A 26,146-nucleotide genomic window follows, 5' to 3' on the forward strand; every position below is an offset into this window, starting at 1 on the left:
GGCTCTCAACAAGGGAAGTGTCCAGGCGTCTCGGAGTGAACCAAACCGATGTTGTTCAGATGTGGAGGAGATAGAGAGAGACAGGAACTGTCGATGACATAACTCGCTGCATCTGTTGCAGTGGATGACCGCTACCTGTAGTGTCAGTGTCGTCGTAACTGCTGTCTGCTTCACGTCTGCTGTGCAGCGAGCTACCTTAATTTAAGTATTAACTGTATTTTCTTACTTGTCACTTCTTCTTCCGTGTGTATTTGCTTTTAAGAAGCTTTAATTTTCGAGTGCTCTTAATAGTGTTCCATAGATTTCGTGTTTGTTTTGAATACAGTCAGAGAGAGTCCCTTTAGTCAGCCATAGTGCCAATAGTGTCAGTGTCGTCGTAACTGCCGCCTGCTTCACGTCTGCTGTGCAGCGAGCTACCTTAATTTAAGTATTAACTGTATTTTCTTACTTGTCACTTCTTCTTCCGTGTGTATTTGCTTTTAGGAAGCTTTAATTTTCGAGTGCTCTTAATAGTGTTCCATAGATTTCGTGTTTGTTTTGAATACAGTCAGAGAGAGTCCCTTTAGTCAGCCATAGTGCCAGTAGTGTCAGTGTCGTCGTAACTGCTGTCTGCTTCACGTCTGCTGTGCAGCGAGCTACCTTAATTTAAGTATTAACTGTATTTTCTTACTTGTCACTTCTTCTTCCGTGTGTATTTGCTTTTAGGAAGCTTTAATTTTCGAGTGCTCTTAATAGTGTTCCATAGATTTCGTGTTTGTTTTGAATACAGTAAGAGAGAGTCCCTGTAGTCAACCATAGTGCCAGTAGTGCTAGAGTTTGTTTTCAATACAGTCCAGAGACAGGTAGTGCTATTTTCATTGTTTTCTACAAGAAGTGGCTAGCAACCACAGTTTAGTGAATAAGCAGCCGCCTTTAGTGAATTAGCAGTCTAGTTAAAGGTTCATTAACTCCCTTCAGTAAATTGTTTCCTTAGGATGGATAGGATGTGCGACTGCTGTGTATGGACGCAGGAGGAGCTGGCCACTGTTCGCGAACAGCTGAGCGTGTTGATGGCCGCGGTCAGCCGTCTTCAGGCTGCTGCCTCGGAGTGTAGCGGCAGTGGGGAGTCTGGTGCGTCGCAAGGTACACCCCAGGTGTTACATGCTTCACCCACTGTCCCTGCTGTCGAGACATCTTCGCGGGTACCGGGCGCGGTTGGGCCACCCTCTCCCCAAGGGGAGTGGCGGGTTCAGCGGCGTTCGCGGCGCACGAGGCGGAAGGTCAATGTGGAGGCTGGCCGTGTGGCATCGCCCGCTCTGCCTGTGAGGGGACATGTGGCTGCTCCTTCAGCAAGGTCCGAGCAGGCACACGGGGGGAGGGGTTTATTAGTTATTGGGAGCTCCAACGTTAGGCGGGTGATGGAGCCCCTTAGGGAAATAGCGAGAAGGTCGGGGAAGAAGGCCAGTGTTCACTCTGTCTGCTTGCCGGGGGGTCTCATCCGAGATGTGGAGGAGGCCCTACCGGCGGCGATAGAGAGCACTGGGTGCACCCGACTGCAAATTGTTGCTCATGTCGGCACCAATGACTCCTGCTGTCTGGGTTCAGAGGTCATCCTCAGTTCGTACAGGCGGTTGGCGGAATTGGTGAAGGCGGAAAGCCTCGCTCGCGGGGTGGAATCAGAGCTAACTATTTGTAGTATCGTTCCCAGAACCGATCGCGGTCCTCTGGTTTGGAGCCGAGTGGAAGGCTTAAACCAGAGGCTCAGACGATTCTGCGGAGATCTGGGGTGCAAATTTCTCGACCTCTGCTATCGGGTGGAGAAATGTAGGGTCCCCTTGAATAGGTCAGGCGTGCACTACACGCCGGAAACGGCTACAAGGGTAGCAGAGTACGTGTGGAGTGCACATGGGGGTTTTTTAGGTTAGAGAATCCCCTCCCTAGGCCCGACAAGACGCCTCCTGAGACGCGGCAAGATAGGAGTAGGCAAAATGCAACAGGGAATAACAATATTAATGTGCTAATAGTAAACTGCAGGAGCGTCTATAGAAAGGTCCCAGAACTGCTCTCATTAATAAACGATCACAACGCCCATATAGTACTAGGGACAGAAAGTTGGCTGAAACCAGACGTAAACAGTAATGAAATCCTAAACTCATATTGGAATGTATACTGCAGAGACAGGCTGAACAGTGAAGGGGGAGGCGTGTTTATAGCGGTAAGAAGTGCAATAGTATCGAAGGAAATTGACGGAGATCCGAAATGTGAAATGATTTGGGTGAAGGTCGCGGTTAAAGCAGGCTCAGACATGGTAATTTGATGTCTCTATAGGCCCCCTGGCTCAGCAGCTGTTGTGGCTGAGCACCTGAAGGATAATTTGGAAAATATTTCGAGTAGATTTCCCCACCATGTTATAGTTCTGGGTGGAGATTTTAATTTGCCCGATATAGACTGGGAGACTCAGACGTTCATAACGGGTGGCAGGGACAAAGAATCCAGTGAAATTTTTTTAAGTGCTTTATCTGAAAACTACCTTGAGCAGTTAAACAGAGAACCGACTCGTGGCGATAACATATTAGACCTTCTGGTGACAAACAGACCCGAACTATTTGAAAAAGTTAACACAGAACAGGGAATCAGTGATCATAAAGCGGTTACGGCATCGATGATTTCAGCCGTAAATAGGAATATTAAAAAGGGTAGGGAGATTTTTCTGTTTAGAAAAAGTGACAAAAAGCAGATTTCAGAGTACCTGTTGGCTCAACACAAAAGTTTTGTCTCAAGTACTGATAGTGTTGAGGATCAATGGACAAAGTTCAAAACCATCGTACAATATGCGTTAGATGAGTATGTGCCAAGCAAGATCGTAAGAGATGGAAAAGAGCCACCGTGGTTCAACAACCGAGTTAGAAAACTGCTGCGGAAGCAAAGGGAACTTCACAGCAAACATAAACATAGCCAAAGCCTTGCAGACAAACAAAAATTACGCGAAGCGAAATGTAGTGTGAAGAGAGCTATGCGAGAGGCGTTCAATGAATTCGAAAGTAAAATTCTATGTACTGACTTGGCAGAAAATCCTAAGAAATTTTGGTCTTATGTCAAAGCGGTAGGTGGATCAAAACAAAATGTCCAGACACTCTGTGACCAAAATGGTACTGAAACAGAGGATGACAGACTAAAGGCCGAGATACTAAATGTCTTTTTCCAAAGTTGTTTCACAGAGGAAGATTGCACTGTAGTTCCTTCTCTAGATTGTCGCACAGATGACAAAATGGTAGATATCGAAATAGACGACAGAGGGATAGAGAAACAATTAAAATCGCTCAAAAGAGGAAAGGCCTCTGGACCTGATGGGATACCAGTTCAATTTTACACAGAGTACGCGAAGGAACTTGCCCCCCTTCTTGCAGCGGTGTACCGTAGGTCTCTAGAAGAGCGTAGCGTTCCAAAGGATTGGAAAAGGGCACAGGTCATCCCCGTTTTCAAGAAGGGACGTCGAACAGATGTGCAGAACTATAGACCTATATCTCTAACGTCGATCAGTTGTAGAATTTTGGAACACGTATTGTGTTCGAGTATAATGACTTTTCTGGAGACTAGAAATCTACTCTGTAGGAATCAGCATGGGTTTCGAAAAAGACGGTCATGTGAAACCCAGCTCGCGCTATTCGTCCACGAGACTCAGAGGGCCATAGACACGGGTTCCCAGGTAGATGCCGTGTTTCTTGACTTCCGCAAGGCGTTCGATACAGTTCCCCACAGTCGTTTATTGAACAAAGTAAGAGCATATGGACTATCAGACCAATTGTGTGATTGGATTGAGGAGTTCCTAGATAACAGGACGCAGCATGTTATTCTCAATGGAGAGAAGTCTTCCGAAGTAAGAGTAATTTCAGGTGTGCCGCAGGGGAGTGTCATAGGACCGTTGCTGTTCGCAATATACATAAATGACCTGGTCGATGACATCGGAGGTTCACTGAGGCTTTTTGCAGATGATGCTGTGGTGTATCAAGAGGTTGTAACAATGGAAAATTGTACTGAAATGCAGGAGGATCTGCAGCGAATTGACGCATGGTGCAGGGAATGGCAACTGAATCTCAATGTAGACAAGTGTAATGTGCTGCGAATACAAAGAAAGATAGATCCTTTATCATTTAACTACAAAATAGCAGGTCAGCAACTGGAAGCAGTTAATACCATAAATTATCTGGGAGTACGCATTAGGAGTGATTTAAAATGGAATGATCATATAATGTTGATTGTTGGTAAAGCAGATGCCAGAATGAGATTCATTGGAAGAATCCTAAGGAAATGCAATCCGAAAACAAAGGAAGTAGGTTGCAGTACGCTTGTTCGCCCACTGCTTGAATATTGCTCAGCAGTGTGGGATCCGTACCAGATAGGGTTGATACAAGACATAGAGAAGATCCAACGGAGAGCAGCGCGCTTCGTTACAGGATCATTTGGTAATCGCGAAAGCGTTACGGAGATGATAGATAAACTCCAGTGGAAGACTCTGCAGGAGAGACCCTCAGTAGCTCGGTACGGGCTTTTGTCAAAGTTTCGAGAACATACCTTCACCGAAGAGTCAAGCAGTATATTGCTCCCTCCTACGTATATCTCGCAAAGAGACCATGAGGATAAAATCAGAGAGATTAGAGCCCACACAGAGGCATACCGACAATCCTTCTTTCCACGAACAATACGAGACTGGAATAGAAGGGAGAACCGATAGAGGTACTGAAGGTACCCTCCGCCACACACCGTCAGGTGGCTTGCGGGGTATGGATGTGGATGTAGATACCTACAGATTATGGCTCGGATAATCCCTGACAGCAACGCCACATTGTTGAATAATGCGTTTTGTGAAGCCACAGAACATCGTGTTACGACTCAAACTGTGCACAATAGGCTGCATTATGCCCTACTTCACTCCCGATGTCCATGGCGAGGTCCATCTTTGCAACCACGACACCATGCAGTGCGGTAGAGAAGGGTCCAACAACATGCCGAATGGACAGCTCAGTATTGGCATCACGTTCTCTCCACTGATGAGTGTCACATGTGCCTTCAACAAGACAATCTTCGGAGATGTGTTTGGAGGCAACCCGGTCAGGCTGAATACCTTAGACACACTGTCCAGCAAGTGCAGCAAGGTGGAGGTTCCCTGCTGTTTTCGGGTGGCATTATGTGGGACCAACGTACGCTGCTGGTGGCTGCCGTAATGGCTGTACGATACGTGAATGCTCTCCTCCGACCGATAGTGCGACCCTATCGGCAGCTTATTGGCGTGGCATTCGTCTTCATGGACGACAATTCAGGCCCCCTCAAGCACATCTTGTGAATGACTTCCTTCAGGATAATGAATCCTATCGAACATGCCTGCTATAGATTGAAAAGGGCTGTTTATGGATGACATGACCCACCAGCCACTCTGAAGGTTCTACATCGAATCGCCATTAGCGAGTGGGACAATCTGAATCAACAGTGCCTTGATGAACTTGTGGATAGTATGACACGACGAATACAGGATGCATCAATGCAAGAGGACGCGCTACAGGATATTAGAGGTACCAGTGTGTACAGCAATCTGGACCATCACCTCCGAAGGTCTCGCTGTATGGTGGTACAACATGCAATGTGTGGTTTTCATGAGCAATAAAAAGGGCGAAAATGTTTATGATGATCTCTATTCCAATTTTCGGTTCATGTTCCGCAACTCTCGGGACCGAGGTGATGGAAGATTTTTTTTTTTGAGGTGTGTATAATGGTATACATTACTTATTCCATAATTTAATGGCAGCTTATACAAAAATTGCGCTAAAAAGTGTCGAACAGTTACCAGTCAGCTTATGCGAGACCATAAAAAAAGAGAAAAGTAAATACACAAATATAATGTAATGGATGGTATAGTCACTAAAATTTGCCAAACTATGTTTTCCAGGACACTTTCAAAGGCAGTGTGCTACCATCTACTCGTTTTACAACGCCTACAAAGCTATAGATTATTAGGACAGCTTCGGCAACAGGAAAATGATGCCATATCAATCTGAAAATTAGCGCTGACTGTAACGCAAATAAAAAAAAACAGGTAAATTGAGCTATGAAACTTGTCTGAAAAACAAAAAAATGGGTCTGATTTTTTATATTCAAAGTGAAGAAGCTAGTTTTTCTGGGTATCGAATACAAATTTTTATGGTGTCTAAAACATGCCTGTACCAAATATCATCACTTACGAAGGGAATCAGTCTGTACTAGTGATGTAATGATATTCTAAATGTACTGGAAACTTTACAGGCAAACCAACACTATTCCAAAACCACATAAACATGGTACCAACGTATGTTGACAACACAATATTGGCCTGTGACTCTGAATGCTCACTCCAGAAATATTTCTACTGTATGGTCGATTCCATATTTGATTCAGTAATAAGATGTATTTCGCGTCGTTTTTGTTATATATTTCGGATAACCAATAAGAGAAGTGTGTGATGCTTAAATGAGTCCACTTAAGGGAGGATGTTCATGAAAAACACAAACTATGTTAATATGCATCAAATCCACAATTTTCAAGATATGGTACTTAAATTTTGTACCATGCTTCACATGAAATTAATATATTTACTGTTATGTTGTTTGGATTATATATAATTATCTTTTTTATAGGATTTAAAAATTTTATTTTCAGTAAATAATATAAGTACCTTTTCCTCACACCATTCAATAGATTTCTACAAAATTTTAGCAGCTTAATCTCATTGAGGTTTTTTTAATGTATCAAACAGGAGAATTTTAATAATTAGTGAGTATAATATAACAGCCAATGGTCTTGTGGCATCAGTAATGGTGGTTCCCATCAGATCACAGAGGTTAAGCAATATCAGATTTGGCTAGAATTTGAATGGCTGTCTGGCCAGGTCTGTCGAGCACTCTTGGATGACACAGCGGCCAGTTGGTGCCATCTGGCCTTCCGAGGTCTGTTCGGATGGAGTCAATTGTAAACAACATTTAGTGGATTTGTAGAAATAAGTGTACAAAATTTCATAATTGTAACCATATATTAGGAGGAAAAGGTATGTAAACACTAAAAAGTTAATTTTCTGGAAATGCAATATGTAATTTTTTCTTAGGTCAGCTCTTCAGACGGACGCCAATTTGTACTCAGGATCCTCTTTCCCTTCAAGACCTCTGTTTTGATTTCTTATTTTCTGTTTTCTTTGCCTTACCAGATCTCATCTACGTTTTAGCTACAGAGTGGCGCTGTAAATGTTTTTTTTCAATATGTCTTGAGTGAAATTTCCTATCTTAAAGCACATTCTCTCTAATACCTTCAAATTCTTTATTTGTGTGGCCATAGTTGTTTAAAATTCTTCATGGTATTTTTTTTCTGTCATTGCAACTACAAAAATGCGTGATTTTTTTCACCAGAAACGTTTTGCTTTATTGAGGTAAAAAAAGATCACGCATTTTTGTGGTTACAATGGCAGAACAAAAATAACTTCAAGAACTAATACCTTCAGCTTCCCTACATTCCCCCTATTAAAAACAAGAGCTCCATCATAAGTTGCAATTCTGGATGAAATCCATCAGTAGCGTAAGCCAAAACAGGAATTTCTTCTTCATAAACAAAGCAGCTGGTTTGTTATTATTCCTAAGATGAAGGAAAGAGTAATGCACCATTTATAGAACCAAAGGATATTATCACAGCAACTAGATAGCCATAGAATGCTTGAAGGTAGTCCTTGGAATTATTGTTCACTGAGCTAGTATTAAAGTGTTGCTTCAAAAAGCGAGTGTGGCATGAAAGTCGCATCACACAGTTGTTTTTCAGGTACTTCAGATGCGATTTAATTACTGAAATTTTGAGTTCTTCTAGTCCATTATATTTTCGGTCAGTTTTATGAATGTCCTCTCTTAAGAAAGAAATGTGAGACCTTCACAGTTTAGACTATAATTAGAACAATTAGTTCATTCATAAACGACGCAGTCCGGCATTTTTGATCAAAACACTTCCACCAGAATCTAATGTTCAAAACAACTGGCATGGCAGATGTCACCTTCAGGTTTGTGACACAACAACTCAGATTATACCTCCATGGTCGATTCCATAGAGTAGAAATGACTTTGGAGTGAGCATTTCGAACAGATTACACAACACCATGATGAAAAAAAGTATGTGACATTTCAAAGAGTTCTCTTAAGTGAGGACACTCATTGAAAACACATATTATTTAAAAGGTGCAGCTTATTCACACTTTTGAAGATACAGCAGTGAAATTTTGTACTATGCTCTACATGACAACACATTTACTGTTAAGTTCCTGTAGTTATATAATTTAACTTCATGGAAGTTAAAATTTTATTTTCAGCAAATTTAACACCATTTGTTCGAAAGCAAGGCTGCGAAAAAGCTGGAAACACCCATAATCTCTCTTAATTTCGAGTTGAGAATGTAGCTTAATTAAATCTTATGTATTTGTATTCTATAGAAAAGTACGATATTCTAGTTGCAGTCATTTATTTGAACAACGTATCTCTCATAGCTTTACTTGTACAGCGCAATTCCATTTCTCTTTAGAACAAATTTGCAACCATTTCGCGTTCCTGTTTTCCTCATTTAAAATTCTGTATAGCTTGATGCCTTTTGCTGAGTTGGTACAACAGTTTGGTGCAACATGTAGGAATCTTGATGAAAACAGTAACGAACACAGACCTTGATAACCGCCAAAAATTTCATTTTCGAAGATAATACCCAAATACCCACAATACCTTCAACTTGATGTGCTAACGATTGTGTATTATGTCACTTCCTGTGTTTTGTTGCAGGAACAGTCTTGTTCAGTGGCCTGGATATTAGAGATCCATGAAGATATAATAAGGAATATTGTAGATATGTCAAAAAGTTTAAGCTGACATCCACCATGGTAGTCACCCAAACATTGGCTCTTTGGGGAAATGTGTTGATTGAAAATGCCTGCTTGCAGCATTTACTGGTGTACTAATAATGCTCGTTATAGTCTAAAGTGCAAATTAATTACATTTCAATAGTGAGTGGACTTTTTCCAAGCGTTATTTTCTTTTATATACATGAAATTTGGCTGCGCTGTGTCGTTTTAATGTAGCAGTTTTGTTTTTGTCACTTGGCTTTAGACTTAAAATCAGTTCATCTCGAAAAGCTCCCTGGATGAACTCTGTGAGAAGGGAAGATTGGAAACTGGCCAAATAAAGCGAAATAAGATCTCACCACTTTTGGCAAGAGGGCATAAACTGAGCATCAGCTTTGGTAAACCATATTAAGGAAAATGCTGGATTGTGGAAGTAAACTTATCGTATCACATACTTCTCTTCCTTGTTATTCGACACTTATAATGAAAAGAAAGTTACATTAACAAAGCGAAATGTGTCTTAGTGCAGGATCAAATATGGATTTAAGACTAGAAAAAGTCTTAAAATTTCTTTCTGGATTTTTATTATTCACAATAGCACTATTAAATTTTCTAGTCAAAACATTTAGCACATACACAACAGTACTTACAAGGGAACCTCCCCATCGCACCTCCCCATAGCACCAGCCTCATGGCTCTGAGCACTATGGGACTCAACTTCTGAGGTCATTAATCCCCTAGAACTTAGAACTAGTTAAACCTAACTAACCTAAGGACATCACACATATCCATGCCCGAGGCAGGATTCGAACCTGCGACCATAGCGGTCTTGCGGTTCCAGACTGCAGTGCCTAGAACTGCTCGGCTACTTCGGCCGGCTATGAAGAAGAAGGATTACTATATGGAGCTGGAATCTCAGATTAATCGGTAAGAATTTTATGTTATTGTTAATTTCCTTGAATTTCCAGTTTGCTAGAATGTATTTTTCGAATGCGTTTTTCTCGAAATGACATCACATTTGCGTGCAGTCTAACTCAAAGTATAGAAGCGATCATTATGAAAATTTATAGTATGATTCTTTATAAAATTACGTATTATATAAATCAACTTGTCAGATGATACGATTTAAGGGTACTTTTCTTTGCATAATTAGAGGTGAAAATCGAAGTAAATTGTTCCAACTACAGCAAAATTTTTAATTTTCATTATGTTCACCTGTGTGGAGGTTCGTATTCATAGAAAATAAGTTATTAATGTAAAATCAAAACCTTTTCGATTTCAGATGAAAATTGGAATGGGTACACTGCACACAATTGGAGAACTACACTCACAACCTTCAGCAGACAGCACAGCATAACTTATTTTTAGCTGAAATTATTTAAAAAAAATCACAAAAACTGTTCGAAATACTGTATAAATTAAATGTCAAAATTTGATTAAATTCTAATTAATTCTTCCCACCCAAAAAATCAGTGTCCAACTGCCTCCTGATGTGGTTTCCCCCATTAAAGTAATGTACAGCATGTAGCTGCATTTATACGCCCAAGAAAACCATTGCAGTTGCCAGTTGGAGCTCCCAGTTTTTAGTGGCGCAACTTCAGCCACACAACTTTTGTCACGCCACAAGAAGTTCAGCTTGAATATACTTTGTTGCGCCACTTTCCTACTACCACTGCGCCCTGGTGGCAGTGTTTCGAAACACGAGCATTCTGTCGCAGTTATCGTGTAGTAATTGCTATTTTACTCCATTCGATTTTCGCGTGTTTTATTTTGTTTCTGTAAAAAATGGAAAGTATAAACCAATATTTGAGTGATACATTTTTTAGAGAGAGAGAGAGAGAGAGAGAGAGAGAGAGAGAACATGTAGCCAGAAAAGCGAGTCACAAAAACTTCGTAATTTGTAAAGCCAGACATTGGGTAAATTGTGAATTATATGGAGGAAAAAGCTGTAGTGTGTCATGTCGCAGCTGTTAAACCAAAATTTAGTTACTCAAAATACCTATATCAACGAATAAATAGAGTGTAAAATCCTGGAAAATTTGCGTGTCTGCAAATTATATTTACATGTCAGCTGTTATGTTGTCACTGCAGACAGCATTTAAATCTATGAGAATTATTTCTTTTATAAATGCCTTTTTGTTCCCCCCCCCCCCCCCCCTGATTTATTCCCATGCGGAATCTATTTTCAGATCCGGCATTCGGATTTCGTCGTCCTTTTATTTAACTCGTCGCAGCGCTAAGGCAATATAACGTTCATACCCGCGCGTATCATTTCAGTTGATGTCGCATTGCAAGCTGTGCAACCACGTAGAATTTGTGGCGTCCTGTGTGAACGGTAGCTCACGATGCCACTACACCAAGCTACAAGCTGTGACGCCACATTAGATTCGTGCGTGAATCTGGCTTATGTCTGTAGCACTGTGCACCATTATTATATCTCCATTAAACATCACATCTGCATCTCGCAGATGTCATAATTCGTTGCTCATTGGCTAACATTTTTGAAATCAGAAGAAAGGGAAGGAAAGCGAAGGAAGGAAGGAAGGAAGGAAGGGAAAGGAAAGTAAGAAAGAAAGGAAAGTAAGAAAGAAAGGAAAGTAAGAAAGAAAGGAAAGTAAGAAAGAAAGGAAAGTAAGAAAGAAAGGAAAGTAAGAAAGAAAGGAAAGTAAGAAAGAAAGGAAAGTAAGAAAGAAAGGAAAGTAAGAAAGAAAGGAAAGTAAGAAAGAAAGGAAAGTAAGAAAGAAAGGAAAGTAAGAAAGAAAGGAAAGTAAGAAAGAAAGGAAAGTAAGAAAGAAAGGAAAGTAAGAAAGAAAGGAAAGTAAGAAAGAAAGGAAAGTAAGAAAGAAAGGAAAGTAAGAAAGAAAGGAAAGTAAGAAAGAAAGGAAAGTAAGAAAGAAAGTCAGTTAGGTGTGCTCTGTGCCACCTGTTGAGTTAGATGAAAAGAGGTCCACTGGCATGTAAACTGTTAACTGTCCTCTTAGCTTCTGGCTTAACTGCACCTTCATAACTCGCAACAACCAAATATTCTTAAAAGCCTTTGCAGTTTCACGTTTATTAGTTCATTCCTAAGAGAGCACAAATCTAATATTTCAGAACATATTCATACTACAATATCAACAAAGTCCCAGAATCTATTACAAATATGAAGACGGAAAACAGGTATTAGCAGGACGTGAAACTACCATCGGCCCACAGCTCTTAGCCTATTCATTGCTTTGTGATGAACACACGATATTTTCTTTCACCTTACGTTGTCCTGAAGGTTTTTACTATCGCTATGTTATTAACTGACATGTGAGTAAAACAAATCGTACTAAGAGTTGCCTTAAAATGGCATTATAATACGAAAACAGCAAAATACATGAAACTAGTATCGCTTCGTAACATTTCGTGGTCCCGCTAAGTTGCAGTACAGCATCACTCATTGATGACAGAATATGATCAAATGATATTACCCTGTTTTGGCTTTCCTGAACTGTTTTTCGCAGTAACTGCGCACCTTGGGGCGGTTGTACAACACCCAGTTAGCAGCCGGTTAAGCTCTAACCCCGGAATAGGGCGAGAAACGCCTTGTACGAACCCGGGCTAACGCCTAACCTGAGAATAAACTCGGGGATGGCTTAGGCGGTGATTTCTGGCCGGTTAGCGAGCTTAACCACGGAATAAGTTTTAAAGAGTGCAGGAACACCCATAGATTCAGACAGCGGTGACGATTTTTTGGCTGAAGTGTTCATAACAATGAGGAAGGAGCAGAAAGTGAGACACCGCCCGAATTATTTTGATGAATTCGACGACTCAGAATTTATATGCAGATTTCGCTTGTCAAAGGAAGCCGTGCTTCGTCTTTTCAATCTTGTACATCAGAAACTGGGAACATAGGGTGGACAGGTGAAACTATTTCTCTGTTTTCTAAGATAATATTGTTAAATTGTGTAAAATGTATTTCCTTTCCGTACTTCATGAATTCCATTGTGTTATTTCTCTAAATTAGGCACATTAAAACGACTATTCGTGCCAAAATAGTCTTGCATATCTGGCGTGTGTTACAGTTGTTGCAGTAGTAGAAAGGATTGACTCGTTTTATTTAGAAGACAGTCCCATAATAGACTTAACGAAATCGAAAATCCACACCACTTATGGGTACTATTTGTATGGCAGTTTTAACAAAAACTGTAAATTCTCATGTTGCAAAACGCTTTGATAAAACGCTAGTGTCCCAATTTCAGACATGACGTCAATATTGATACACTGTTTTCTATTGGAAATGATCCTTTTTGTAAACACCATAGCAGTCGCAGAACTTTTTATTTATTTATTTATTTATAAGTTAATAAGAAAAAATTCAGCCTTTAGTGAATATATTTGGATGAGAGGCCCATTTTTGCTTCAGAGCAAAAACATTGAATCCCACCATTCTTCACTGATGTCTGAACTACACTCCTGGAAATTGAAGTAAGAACACCGTGAATTCATTGTCCCAGGAAGGGGAAACTTTATTGACACATTCCTGGGGTCAGATACATCACATGATCACACTGACAGAACCACAGGCACATAGACACAGGCAACAGAGCATCCACAATGTCGGCACTAGTACAGTGTATATCCACCTTTCGCAGCAATGCAGGCTGCTATTCTCCCATGGAGACGATCGTAGAGATGCTGGATGTAGTCCTGTGGAACGGCTTGCCATGCCATTTCCACCTGGCGCCTCAGTTGGACCAGCGTTCGTGCTGGACGTGCAGACCGCGTGAGACGACGCTTCATCCAGTCCCAAACATGCTCAATGGGGGACAGATCCAGAGATCTTGCTGGGTAGTTGACTTACACCTTCTAGAGCACGTTGGGTGGCACGGGATACATGCGGACGTGCGTTGTCCTGTTGGAACAGCAAGTTCCCTTGCCGGTCTAGGAATGGTAGAACGATGGGTTCGATGACGGTTTGGATGTACCGTGCACTATTCAGTGTCCCCTCGACGATCACCAGTGGTGTACGGCCAGTGTAGGAGATCGCTCCCCACACCATGATGCCGGGTGTTGGCCCTGTGTGCCTCGGTCGTATGCAGTCCTGATTGTGGCGCTCACCTGCACGGCGCCAAACACGCATACGACCATCATTGGCACCAAGGCAGAAGCGACTCATCGCTGAAGACGACACGTCTCCATTCGTCCCTCCATTCACGCCTGTCGCGACACCACTGGAGGCGGGCTGCACGATGTTGGGGCATGAGCGGAAGACGGCCTAACGGTGTGCGGGACCGTAGCCCAGCTTCATGGAGACGGTTGCGAATGGTCCTCGCCGATACCCCAGGAGCAACAGTGTCCCTAATTTTCTGGGAAGTGGCGGTGCAGTCCCCTACGGCACTGCGTAGGATCCTACGGTCTTGGCGTGCATCCGTGCATCGCTGCGGTCCGGTCCCAGGTCGACGGGCACGTGCACCTTCCGCCGACCACTGGCGACAACATCGATGTACTGTGGAGACCTCACGCCCCACGTGTTGAGCAATTCGTCGGTACGTCCACCCGGCCTCCCGCATGCCCACTATATGCCCTCGCTCAAAGTCCGTCAACTGCACATACGGTTCACGTCCACACTGTCGCGGCATGCTACCAGTGTTAAAGACTGCGATGGAGCTCCGTATGCCACGGCAAACTGGCTGACACTGACGGCGGCGGTGCACAAATGCTGCGCAGCTAGCGCTATTCGACGGCCAACACCGCGGTTCCTGGTGTGTCCGCTGTGCCGTGCATGTGATCATTGCTTGTACAGCCCTCTCGCAGTGTCCGGAGCAAGTATGGTGGGTCTGACACACCGGTGTCAATGTGTTCTTTTTTCCATTTCCAGGAGTGTATTTGCGCTTACTCAAGCCACGTTGAACACAGTAATATTATCAGGAAACTATGGAACATAGCTGTTGTGTTCCTCAACATTAGTATTATCCACACCAGCCCATCTGAAAACATCTCGACCTCTCCTTCAGTTTATCTGTATATACTTTATATGACTTCCAGATGGATGGAGATAAGGTAGCTGTCAACAGCTGTTATGTATTTGAAACAATGCATTTTCTTGCCATCAGCTGTACATTGTAACTTTATTCTCTAGTACATTCGGTTTTTTCAACCATCATGAAGGAAGAAAAGTAATACACACGGATGGTTGAAAAATACGTTGTGTAATTACTGTGTTATCATTATAAAATCTGCAGTGGTCAAACAGCTGATCATCAAGATTAACAAACACTGCAGATTTTATAACACAGTAATTACACAATGTATTTAAAAAATTCCATTCCAGATGTTAATTTCTAAATTAAACTCCATGACGCCTGTGTTGTTGGTGGTCTCTGAAAAGATGACATGACGTTCATTATTTCAAAAAGCTGCTTGCCTTTCAAAATAGTTACTACATTATCTGCCTACGAAAAATTCATCATCTACCATATTGGACGGAATATTCTTACATAGAAACGTTGCGTCAGAATCAAAATGACTAGTGCGGCCATCTGAAGAAAGTTTAATTAAATTGTGTTTTTTTGTATACACAATTACAAATTTATGTTCGACAAAAGGTCCACCGCCAATCTGGAGCCTATGCTGCCTTAATGCAGCACAATATTTTCTGGTCTCTTTCTTTAGCGTGTCATATTTCTGTCGCAGCTGATCACTGGTTCTGCATGATGATGATGATCGTTAATTATAGAGATCGCATACTTTCTCCCATGCTTTGTTCTGAAATTTGGAAAGATATCTTATTAGTCAAACAACGAATACTCAATCATTTAACCAGTTTCAAGAGATATTTCATTATACACACATCACAAGCTTAGTTAAATGTTTTGACTGACCTTTTCACTACATGATACTGCATGCGTTTTCTTGTTCTCTATTATGCTTCTGAAATCGTGAACGATATCGACAAGCTTTAATATATCTTCCAGGGAATAGTTTTGGGCTCTCGATCATTTTTTCACTCATTTTAATCGAGCTCTTTTTGCAGATGACTAGACGTAAATAAACTTCAAAAACGCGCGAAAATACCCTGAGTGTTCTCCCACTGTTACCAACTTAACTGAACGAGATCGCTATTCCAGGGTTAACAAACCAGAGAATAGAAAGGCATCGTACAACCATGGAGGTAAAAATAAGAGGAGTTGTTCAAATGGCTCTGAGCACTACGGGACTCAACTGCTGTGGTCATCATCAGTCCCCTAGAACTTAGAACTACTTAAACCTAACTAACCTAAGGACATCACACACATCCATGCCCGAGGCAGGATTTGAACCTGCGACCGTAGCAGAAGAGCAGCTCCGGACTGGAGCGCCTAGAACCACACGGCCGGCAAGAGGAGTTGTCATGACGTCGCAAACTTGAAGCAAACCCAAGTGAAGATCCGCCATGTTAGCTACCCCAAAGCATTCGCTTCTGGTGGTTTGATTCCGTGTAGTCGTAAAGTGTTTTGATAAAAAAAAATGACTGCTACATCGCTTACGGGTGTACTAATCGTTCTAATTGCAATCTAAAGTTTAAACAAATCACATTTCATTCGTAAGTGGACATATTTAAGCGTTATTTTCTTATATGTAGTACTTGAAATTCTGATGCACTGTAAATTTGTACAGTATGGTTTTATTTCTATGATTTGACTTTAGATTTCGTATCAATCCTACGCAAAGAGCTCTCTGGAGGTGAGCTTGGTTTTCATTATTTGGTTATTCCCAAGTAACTGAAAAGTCCTGGCAAGAAATATCCTGGAAATGGGGACTAATGTTTTAAAATGCGATAATTTAATATAAATGTAATGTAACTACATGTAGTTAATTAAATCTTCAGTAAAATGTGTGGAACACCTGTTACAGTGGTTAAATTATAAGTACTTAAAGGGTTACATATTTGTTAAAGCAAAGCTCCCTATCTAAGTCCAGGCAATTTAGATAATGACATTAATCACAGTGTTGTGTTATCCTGTAAATTGCTGTTATTTGCCACACCGAATGTCACTTGGTAGGTACAATTTAAAAACCATGCAGATGTGTAAACTGCAATGGGCCTGACAATCTTAAATTCCGTTCTTTTCCATCGTAATTTAACGAATCTTTCACTTTGTTGACGTGACAGCTGGCTTGTTTATATCTTCCCTGCATACATCTATGGGACTTCAAAGGAAATAAGATAAGTTTCTTGCAAATTTGGACATTTAAAATTTGCATTTGACTTGAAAATGCAACGATTACAAATCGGTGCTTCTGAACTATCAATCATTGCTTTTGGAGTTCTGGCTTTATCAATCATCGACACAAACACAATGAAAGTGAATTCAAATGGATTACGAAATCACGCTTTCCATAGTTATTCTAAGTGTATAAACAAAAAGGAATTACAGTACTGAGGACAGAACCGTCATATTTTCGTGTCGTATTACTGTATCGAATACGCATTTAAGACCAGAAAAACGTTTAAAGTTGCGTTCCTTATGCTGTGTTGTTCACTAAAACAGGTGTAACATTTACTATATAAAATAAATATCGCGTGCACATGACAGAAATAGCGAACAAGAAGCAATTGTAAACACTCGTCTGCTTTTGTTTTGGGGGATCCAAGATGGCGGCAGGCCCCACCCACTGGCTTCAAAACAACGTACAGTGGAAGTCTGTAGCGGCATCTCCCCTTATTCCACCTCCATGCGTACAACGCGCTGTCAAAGTTATACCGTGGTTAGCTAACCTTAACCGGGCGTTGTACAACCGGCCCCCTTACAAGATATTTTTCAACCGTTATAACATACGAAGCACACAGAAAATTTAATTTACACAGAGTGAATTATATGAAACTTGGACCGCAAACATTGCAGAAATGGAAAGTGCTATTGATGTGCGATATCCACAGAACGGATTGCTAGTCAGAGGCTTGTATTGTTAGCTCGTAGAGTGTCTGTAATAATTCTTGGTAGTGTATTTTTCGTACAAACACACACTTTTTTTGAATGGAACAACGAACATTGACACCAACAAACTAAAAGTAGAGTAAATTGGAGTTTCAGTGGTGTTTGTTGAAGGATTCTAGTGCGAGTCATTTACGAGATACCATATTTTGAAAAGTTCCCACTCCATCACTTACCTAGGGTAACCAGCGTATTTTGAGTGAGGATTTGCACACGTGACATGTTGCCACTAAATTTGTCGCGCATTCCCACACGAAAAAAAAAATAAATAAATAAAAAAGCGCATGAATGTGTGTCAGGACTTGAAAACAGAGAAAGTAATTAAAACTTTTTGAACAACGACATTACAGGTGATGAGAGTTGGTGTTACTGATATGACACGAAAACCCATCAAGCGACGGTTGCGGTCGAATGTGCAGACGATGGTCGTAGTACTTTTTATGTACATGAAATTGTGCATCGAAAATTTGTACTTCCTGGCAGAATGTCAGACTTAAGTATTTTTTTCTAAGTTTTAAAACATCTGTAAGAGGATTTGTGGAGGAAGGCCTGGAACTTTGGCTATCAAGTGTCAGGTTCATTTATCATGCCAATAATTCAACTCGGCAAGGATATCATACACAACCCTAGGAGCTCCCTTTATTATTTATAGCTTTATTCCAATTGACCCCAGTGCTTTCCCATTTTTCACAGCTTTACAAATTTCTTGCGAGGTTATCTGTCGTGGACATGGATATTTATCTTCTTCTATCAAGTTTAACATGTCTTGTATAAATTGGTTTCTTTTCTCTGTGAGCAGCGCTTGGTAATACTTAACCCACTCCTAAGCTTATCAGAGGAATCTCAGCACTTTTCGAACCACCACCACCTTTCACACTCTGCTTGCCCTACTACCATCTAAGTTTTTGTTTATATCCTCTCTGACTTTCAGCACACCTCATTTTATGCTTTAGTAATGGCCCTTTGTGCTTCTTTCTATTTAGCTTCGTATGTTTTATGGACTTCATCAAGCCAAGTGCTGAGCTATTTATTATAAGCCTCCTTTTTCATTTTCACCAATTTCTCTCCTATATTCCACCATTGATTCTTCCTTTCCCATCCCCCCCCCCCCCTTTACCAGCGCTTCAAAGGCCACCTCAGGTATAATTACTTTGGCAGACCAATACATACTTTCTACAGCATCATCCTTGATGTGTAATACCCTGGCTGCCAATCTAGGTTGATAGAGGAAATGTGTTGATCTTGCTTCAGGCAGATTCTTCAGTGTCAAGTTGCTAACATTCTACACCTAGTTACTGAATTAAAAGTAGTAAATTACCTGGCTCAGCTTGAAAAATAAGAGCCTCATTAAGTGTCATGTTTCATTTTTAGAAATAATGTGAAAATTGGAAGTTTACATTAAACATTTTTACACTACAGTTAAAAAAATTATTAAAGTTATTTTAAAAACTAGTTGCCAAATCAAACAAACGAAAGAACATATGAAATAAAAAGCAATGGCTGCTCGCTTAATTGGTCAACATAAAACAACTTTCCTCTGATAATTGTTGTTCTGCAGTCCATCAAAATGAGAGATATGTAGAATTCTCTTCATGTTACCAGAAAAATATATATGTATTACATACAAGTTAATTTTTGTATAAAGTACATAATTTAAAAAAATTGAAATCAAATGAGTGACTATACAAAAAAAGAGCAAAACCAGTCAAGTGAGATCGAGGCAAGAGAACGAGACTAGCTGAAGTGAACTGTGAACAATGTTCCACGGAATGAGACCAGACGTGACAGAAGTGAACCACGAAAGACCATCTCCTTAGTTGTTTCTTTGGACCCATTTGTTCGACTCTACTGGATGCCTTTAGACATTGCGTGCTACAGGAAATTTTGATTCCTGTGCTTAACAGAAATTTAAATTTCGTGATCCAAAGCTCAGATAATAATGCAATTTGCACCAAACTACACTCATACATATTATGTTTCAACCTCCTTTGTCATCACGGTGAACTACTATGTTCCCAGAACTGTTAGATACTACAAATAATCTTGCTGAGACACCATTTGAACTTTGTGTCTACAATTGGAAGGCAAAAGTATGTTACTTGCCGCACAGAAACGTTCCTTTTATTTTTCTTTCTTCACATTTTTAGACGTAACGCATATCAACAATCCCACGCCTTACAAAAGAGGCTGAAAAAATGGTTTTAATTTCCAAGGACAAAACACTGAGGACCATCAAGAACCAGATTGACTGCTTAAGATGAAAGAAAAAGATGAAAACATTGAAAGTTTTGTTAAGCATGCTTGCTTTAATTTTATTAAGCAGGTTGATAGGGTGGAATTTTGTCTTCTATTCAATTATGAATATGCTCAGTACTTGCAATTCGTAACTGAGCAGAACTCTATTCTTTTGAGAAAAGAATTTCTGCCATATCACTGACAAATACTGAAATGAAGTAACACACTTCCAACCAAACAGTATCCAAGAAGTCTTTAATACTGATTACAAAATAGGAGATCCTGATTTCGACTTTCAGTGTACCAATATATCAACAGCAGAAGAAGAATACAATTCATTTGGAGACCACAGTGACAATAAAAGGATGCACAGCAGACTAAAATCACTGAGCTCCTATCAAGATTCCACTGAAAAGTACAGAATGCATTAACTTTTTTTTTTACTTCTGAGCATCAACTATTGAAAGAGAACTGTCACATGGATTGTGATCAACTTTTCGTTCCAACTAGTATCAATGATGACAAAAACTGGGCCGCCAAATATTATGTAAACACTAAGGGAAAGAAGAAAACCATCCTTCCAAACATAAGCATATATAAAGTTCATTAAATATTTCAGACCAAGAGTTCTTGTATATAAAAAGTATTAAGCCAACCACGTAAAACTGTATTCAAAATTGTTTACAGAAGAGGGCAGAATATTGATGGTTTCTAATTACTGGAAGACCGAGGATTTGTCCAAGCAAACATGAATATATCGTAGGCCCTACTGTTGAAATAAAACATCAGTAGAAGTATCCTAAGAAAGACAAAGGATAACCCTTGTTTATATTTTTGAAATAACGGACAACAACTGAGTGTCAAAGTTTGTATTACATGCATGCTGTGATATTAACTGACAATTCAACTTTGAAAAAATTAAAGGTGAATCTGCAGTAGATCTTCAGGACAAACAAGATAATCCTTTCTCAGTTGGCGGCAATGCTAAAAATTACATGCACACACCTATTAAATCAGTCCCATGCATTGAGAATCGTTATCTACCAACACAGAAGTCGCACAAGTTTATAGGAGGAAGAACTATAGCAGTTATCTATGGAGACAATGCTAATCTCTCTACATTTAAAAAAGTATTCAAAATTAAATTCAATAAATCTTTGTGGCCAACACAGATTCAAGTGAGTTTGCAGAACTTACAATATCACAATATTTGACTATAAAGTGAAACAAGGAACTTGCTGTATGTGGCACGTGGAAGATGGAAGTGAAGGGAAATTTCAACACCCATGTACAAATTTATTGTAAAGATGGTCAATTCACATGTAGGAGATTCTGCAGACTTTATATTTTACTCAGACAATTCTCTCCTTTAAAAAACTAAATACTTCATGAAAGAGCATACAAGAAATGGAGATGAGTATATTTGCCAAATGAAATGGACATGAAGTGAGGAAGCAATGTCTGTTTCACATCACTGTTCAGTAGATTACAAGCATGAAGACAAATCCACAATTTCATGATGTCTTTGCATCATCATACGATTTCACTGATTTTAAAAACCTTTTGAGTAAACTAGAGAAGCATTTCATGATGAACAGAGATCTTAAAAAATCCTGTTGAAAATTTAAAACAGTTCATGATTCATGAAGACCACTTCAAGTAATTGTAAAATTTTTTTAGTGAAGATTATCAAGCCGCAAAAATATTCCAAAGAGAAGTCGACAGAAAGAAAATTGAGTCAAACCATGAAAGGCAGAGTAAACTGAGGAGATATTCATGAAATACAAAAATATAATCTGCTAGAAAATAGAAAATCATTTGTTACTGGAAAGCTGTGCAAGCCTCCAAAATATCAACAGAAATATCTAACAAAAATAATGACTTAATTTCTCTAGTCAATGGAAAATATGTTCCAACTCTTCATTTTAACTTTTCTGGTCTTCTCAGTGTCAACAAAAACTAATTTTTCTTATTAATTGTACAAGCAAGGTCCCAACGTCGATAGACATACAAACAAACACAAACATACGCACAAAATTCAAGCTTTCGCAACAAACGGTTGCTTCATCTGGAAAGAGGGAAGGAGAGGGAAAGACGAAAGGATGTGGGTTTTAAGGGAGAGGGTAAGGAGTCATTCCAATCCCGGGAGCGGATTTGTATTACATGCATGCTGTGATATTAACTGACAATTCAACTTTGAAAAAATTAAAGGTGAATCTGCAGTAGATCTTCAGGACAAACAAGATAATCCTTTCTCAGTTGGCGGCAATGCTAAAAATTACATGCACACACCTATTAAATCCGTCCCATGCATTGAGAATCTTTATCTACCAACACAGAAGTGTGCGCGCGCACACACACACACACACACACACACACACACACACACACACACACACACACACACACACACTATATATTGTAAGCGTACAGTGAAGATCTCTAGCTCTTTAAGTAAGTGTCTGCAGGATGATCTTGGATGAGCTCCAACAATTATTCTGATTACACGCTTTTGTGCAATGAACACTCTTTTACTCAATTATGAGTTACCCCAGAATATGATGCCATACAAAAGCAAAGAATGAAAATAGGCGTGGTAAGATGTATATCCCCAAAATTTGCAATGACCCTAATAGCGTAAGTAGCTGAACTCAAACGTTTCAGCAGATCTTCAGTGTGTGTGTTTTCTAGTTCAACCCCTCATCAATGAATACACCTAGAAATTTTAAATATTCTACCTTAGCTACAGATTTCCGATGAAAGTCTATATTTATTAATGGTGTCATTCCATTTACTGTGTGGAACTGTATGTACTATGTTTTGCCAAAGTTTAATGAGACCCCATTTGCAGAGAACCATGATTTTCTGAAAAACATCGTTTACAATTTCACCACTTAATTCTTGTCTGTTGCGTGCGATAGCTATACTTGTATCATCGGCAGAAGTATCAGCTCCGCATCTTCATGAATATAGAATGGAAAGTCATTAAATATATTAAGAACAGCAGAGGACCCAAGACCGAACCTTGCGGCGCCCCATTCTTGATTGTTCCCCAGTTTGAGGAACCACCAGTTTTTCTGCATATTATGTGAACTGCTTATTTCAACTTTCTGCACTCTTCCAGTTAGGTATGATTTAAACTATTTGAGCGCTGTCCCATTCATACCACAGTACTTGAGCTTATCTGGAAGTATTCCATGATTTACACAATCAAAAGCCTTTGAGAGATCACAAAAAATCCCAACGGGTGACTTCCAGTTATTCAGAGCATTTAATATTTCGTTAGTGAAAGTATATATAGTGTTTTCCACTGAAAATGCCTTTCTGGAAAAGAAACTGACTTAGCTCAGCCTCTACCTAGTGACCAGAGCAGTGTATATAGCGTACTTTCACGTCACCAGCAGCGAGGCTAATGTGGACTACTATGGAGAGCTTGTACCACAACACCTGGACTATCTTGAGTTGAGTAATTTTCTATTCTTTTGAGTAAAGAACCCAACTAATACTTGCACACAGTTTGTATTATAGAAGAGGATACCGGCCACCAAACAATATCCCCTCCTTGCTTCCCACGGTATGTGCCTACCGTGAGAATGAGACGACACAAAAAAATTTTATTGTAACTGTTATTTTCAAACTGAGGAATTTTGTAACTTCCATATTATTATTACAAATTCTGAAAAATGGTGAGTATACTTACTTGTTACAGACAGAGAGGCCACATTGGCAAAATCGACCAGCGCTACTGTTGTATTCATGTTTAGGATAAACAGTTGTTTCATTACATTAGAAAGTCTCTCAATTATTTTGTTAAGTCCCATAGTGCTCAGAGCCATTTGAACAATTTTGAACCAATTATCTTCACATTACAATTAAAAATTTATCAGGATACTAATTTTTTTCATATTACACAGTAGTCAGAAAAACAACAATGGTCATTTGAAATTCTCTTTAATACAGTTGGTGAAATCAAGTGGTTTAGCACTTCAGCTCTTACACCATCCAAAATTTTAGTGAAACAGTTACAGAGAGTTTCAAAGTTTTGTTCTGCTGAGCCTATCAATTTATTTGACGGGGAAAAGTTACAACCTCTAAAGTTTTAAACTTTAGATAATCCATCCATATTACAAAAACTTATGTATACACATATGTATATTCCACATCTCCTAAACCACTGGATCAGTTTCAACCAAATTTGGTACACACGTCCCTTACTGTCAGGCAACAATTGCTGTGTGGGTAAGAACCACCTACCTATTACAGTTCAGGAGTAAAATGCCATACACATTGAGATGGAAAAATGGTCACATCATGCATGACGTTTAAATTTATTATAACTAAATAGCTGAACAGATTTCATAAAACTTGATAACAAGATAGCTCAAGTCCTGAGGAAGGACAAGCCTTATTTACAAAGTTTACAGTACAAGATACTTACCGACTTTAAGAACCTTACGTGAATTAGGGGAAGTATTTACTCTTTCACTTTAGAACTTTATCATTTTTGAGAAAATGCTTGTGTTAATCAATTTGTGCTACTTGATAAAATTGAAAGAAACGAATACAGTGCTTATACAATCTTCGATGTGTTTAATCCATACTTCCAAACTATTTGTTGCATAGCATGTAGCTACTATGATTGCTATCCAGTATTTGCCAACGGGAGTACTTAGTGACTTGCAACCAACTTTATCCTTAATTTCAAACCGTTACTCAATTTTTTTCTGACTTGCAGCCCTCACAAAATTACGAGACGAAAAAAGTTATCACATAGTACATTTTGCAGTTCATGCAGTTAAAATGTCACATCAGGGATGATGTTTAAATTTATTACTACTTTGCTGCTAACTCTATTACCAACACATTTAGCAGACAGTATTCACATTTGCTGCTGAATGTACCATAGAGGGAAGGGAGGGGGCAGACATGGACGAGGTGGAGGCGACAGATGGACGGAGAGGGGTGGGAGCATAATCGGTTGGGGGGGGGGGGGGTTGCATACACAGGCAGTGCCACATACTCAGATACTTACATATATGAAATCACAGTTGTGCATCGGTGCATTGCAAAGACCATTACTTTGTAGTAGTATATGAAGAAAGTAGTTTATTTTAATTTACATATTGCACAGATAAACGTGTAAAAACCTATAACTCAACCAGGTTCTTGCAAGTTAACAGAGCAACATAGCTTTTGTCAAGTATTAAAACAATATGATGTTATCTATAAATAAATTTGTAAATCCTAATTTTCAAATATGATTTCCCCACAACTTATTCCTTCATTTGCTTTCTTTCCACGAAAGCTGTTACACGATCCCAGTGAGCTGTATGCTGCAATATGTTCTTTCCATTTACAACCATATCTTCTGGAACACCTGTCTCAAATGGTTGTTGCCACCTAAAATATAGAAATAAAGTGCTTTTTGTGTTGATTACCCACAGCAACAGACAGTGGATGTAAGTGATACAATCAGCAAAGAACTACAAGCACAGATTCACAGGACATCACTGGCAGAAAGAGACTTATGACACTGATATCCAGCTACACATGTAACAATAAGGACAAATAAGATCAGGCATTAACTCACATGTACATGAATTTTTTATTGGATAGTCAGTTCACTAGAAAGGGAATCATATTTAATAAACTGATAACATTCATCTACTGTTTCAAACAGACTGTCAGTAGATTAACATGTCCATTAAGTCTAAACACTATCTAATTCCTATAATGAATAACAAGTACGAATGCATAAGCACTTAAGATGGATACATATTCATGTTCGGTGAGGAAAATCGACCAAATTTCACAGTAATCAACTACAGTGGAGTCGCGAGAGGAGATCACTGACAGTTGCAACTGACTTGGTGCACCTGCTTTCCGCACGTACACAGTACCTCCATGTTGTCAGTGCTCTACAGACGACTATGCTCCGATCACAATTACTCAATAGTTGACGTCTGTCACTTGCTGCTACAGTTTTGCCACATCTGTTGCCGGCTACCGCTCTGTTACAGGCGGCACAGAAACACGGCGGGCTCGCTTCTCGAATGCTGTTATTGTGTAATGTAGAGCAATGTCTGAAGCGGTTGGCACGAGATAA

General features: G+C 39.8%; 3 protein-coding genes across 4 annotated transcripts in view; 1 reads left to right on the top strand and 2 right to left on the bottom strand.

Moving 5' to 3' along the window:
* The window catches only part of LOC126109584 (uncharacterized), a 239,864-nt gene that overhangs the window by 120,581 nt on the left and 93,137 nt on the right, over positions 1-26,146 (top strand). The window lies entirely within an intron of this gene.
* The window catches only part of LOC126109576 (uncharacterized), a 558,983-nt gene continuing 557,955 nt past the window's right edge, over positions 25,119-26,146 (bottom strand). Inside the window, exon 11 of the transcript XR_007523689.1 lies at positions 25,119-25,187. The gene's annotated coding sequence lies outside the window, so the exon portion shown is untranslated. The remainder of the gene's footprint in view (positions 25,188-26,146) is intronic.
* The window catches only part of LOC126109579 (coiled-coil domain-containing protein 144A-like), a 343,757-nt gene continuing 342,819 nt past the window's right edge, over positions 25,209-26,146 (bottom strand). For both annotated transcript variants that reach the window (XM_049914612.1, XM_049914613.1), the window contains exon 10: positions 25,209-25,440. In XM_049914612.1, the coding sequence (XP_049770569.1) occupies positions 25,314-25,440 (127 nt within the window). In that variant the 3' untranslated portion in view covers positions 25,209-25,313. The remainder of the gene's footprint in view (positions 25,441-26,146) is intronic.

Source organism: Schistocerca cancellata, chromosome 12 (assembly GCF_023864275.1).
Source record: "Schistocerca cancellata isolate TAMUIC-IGC-003103 chromosome 12, iqSchCanc2.1, whole genome shotgun sequence".
Taxonomy (NCBI): Eukaryota; Metazoa; Arthropoda; class Insecta; order Orthoptera; family Acrididae; genus Schistocerca; species Schistocerca cancellata.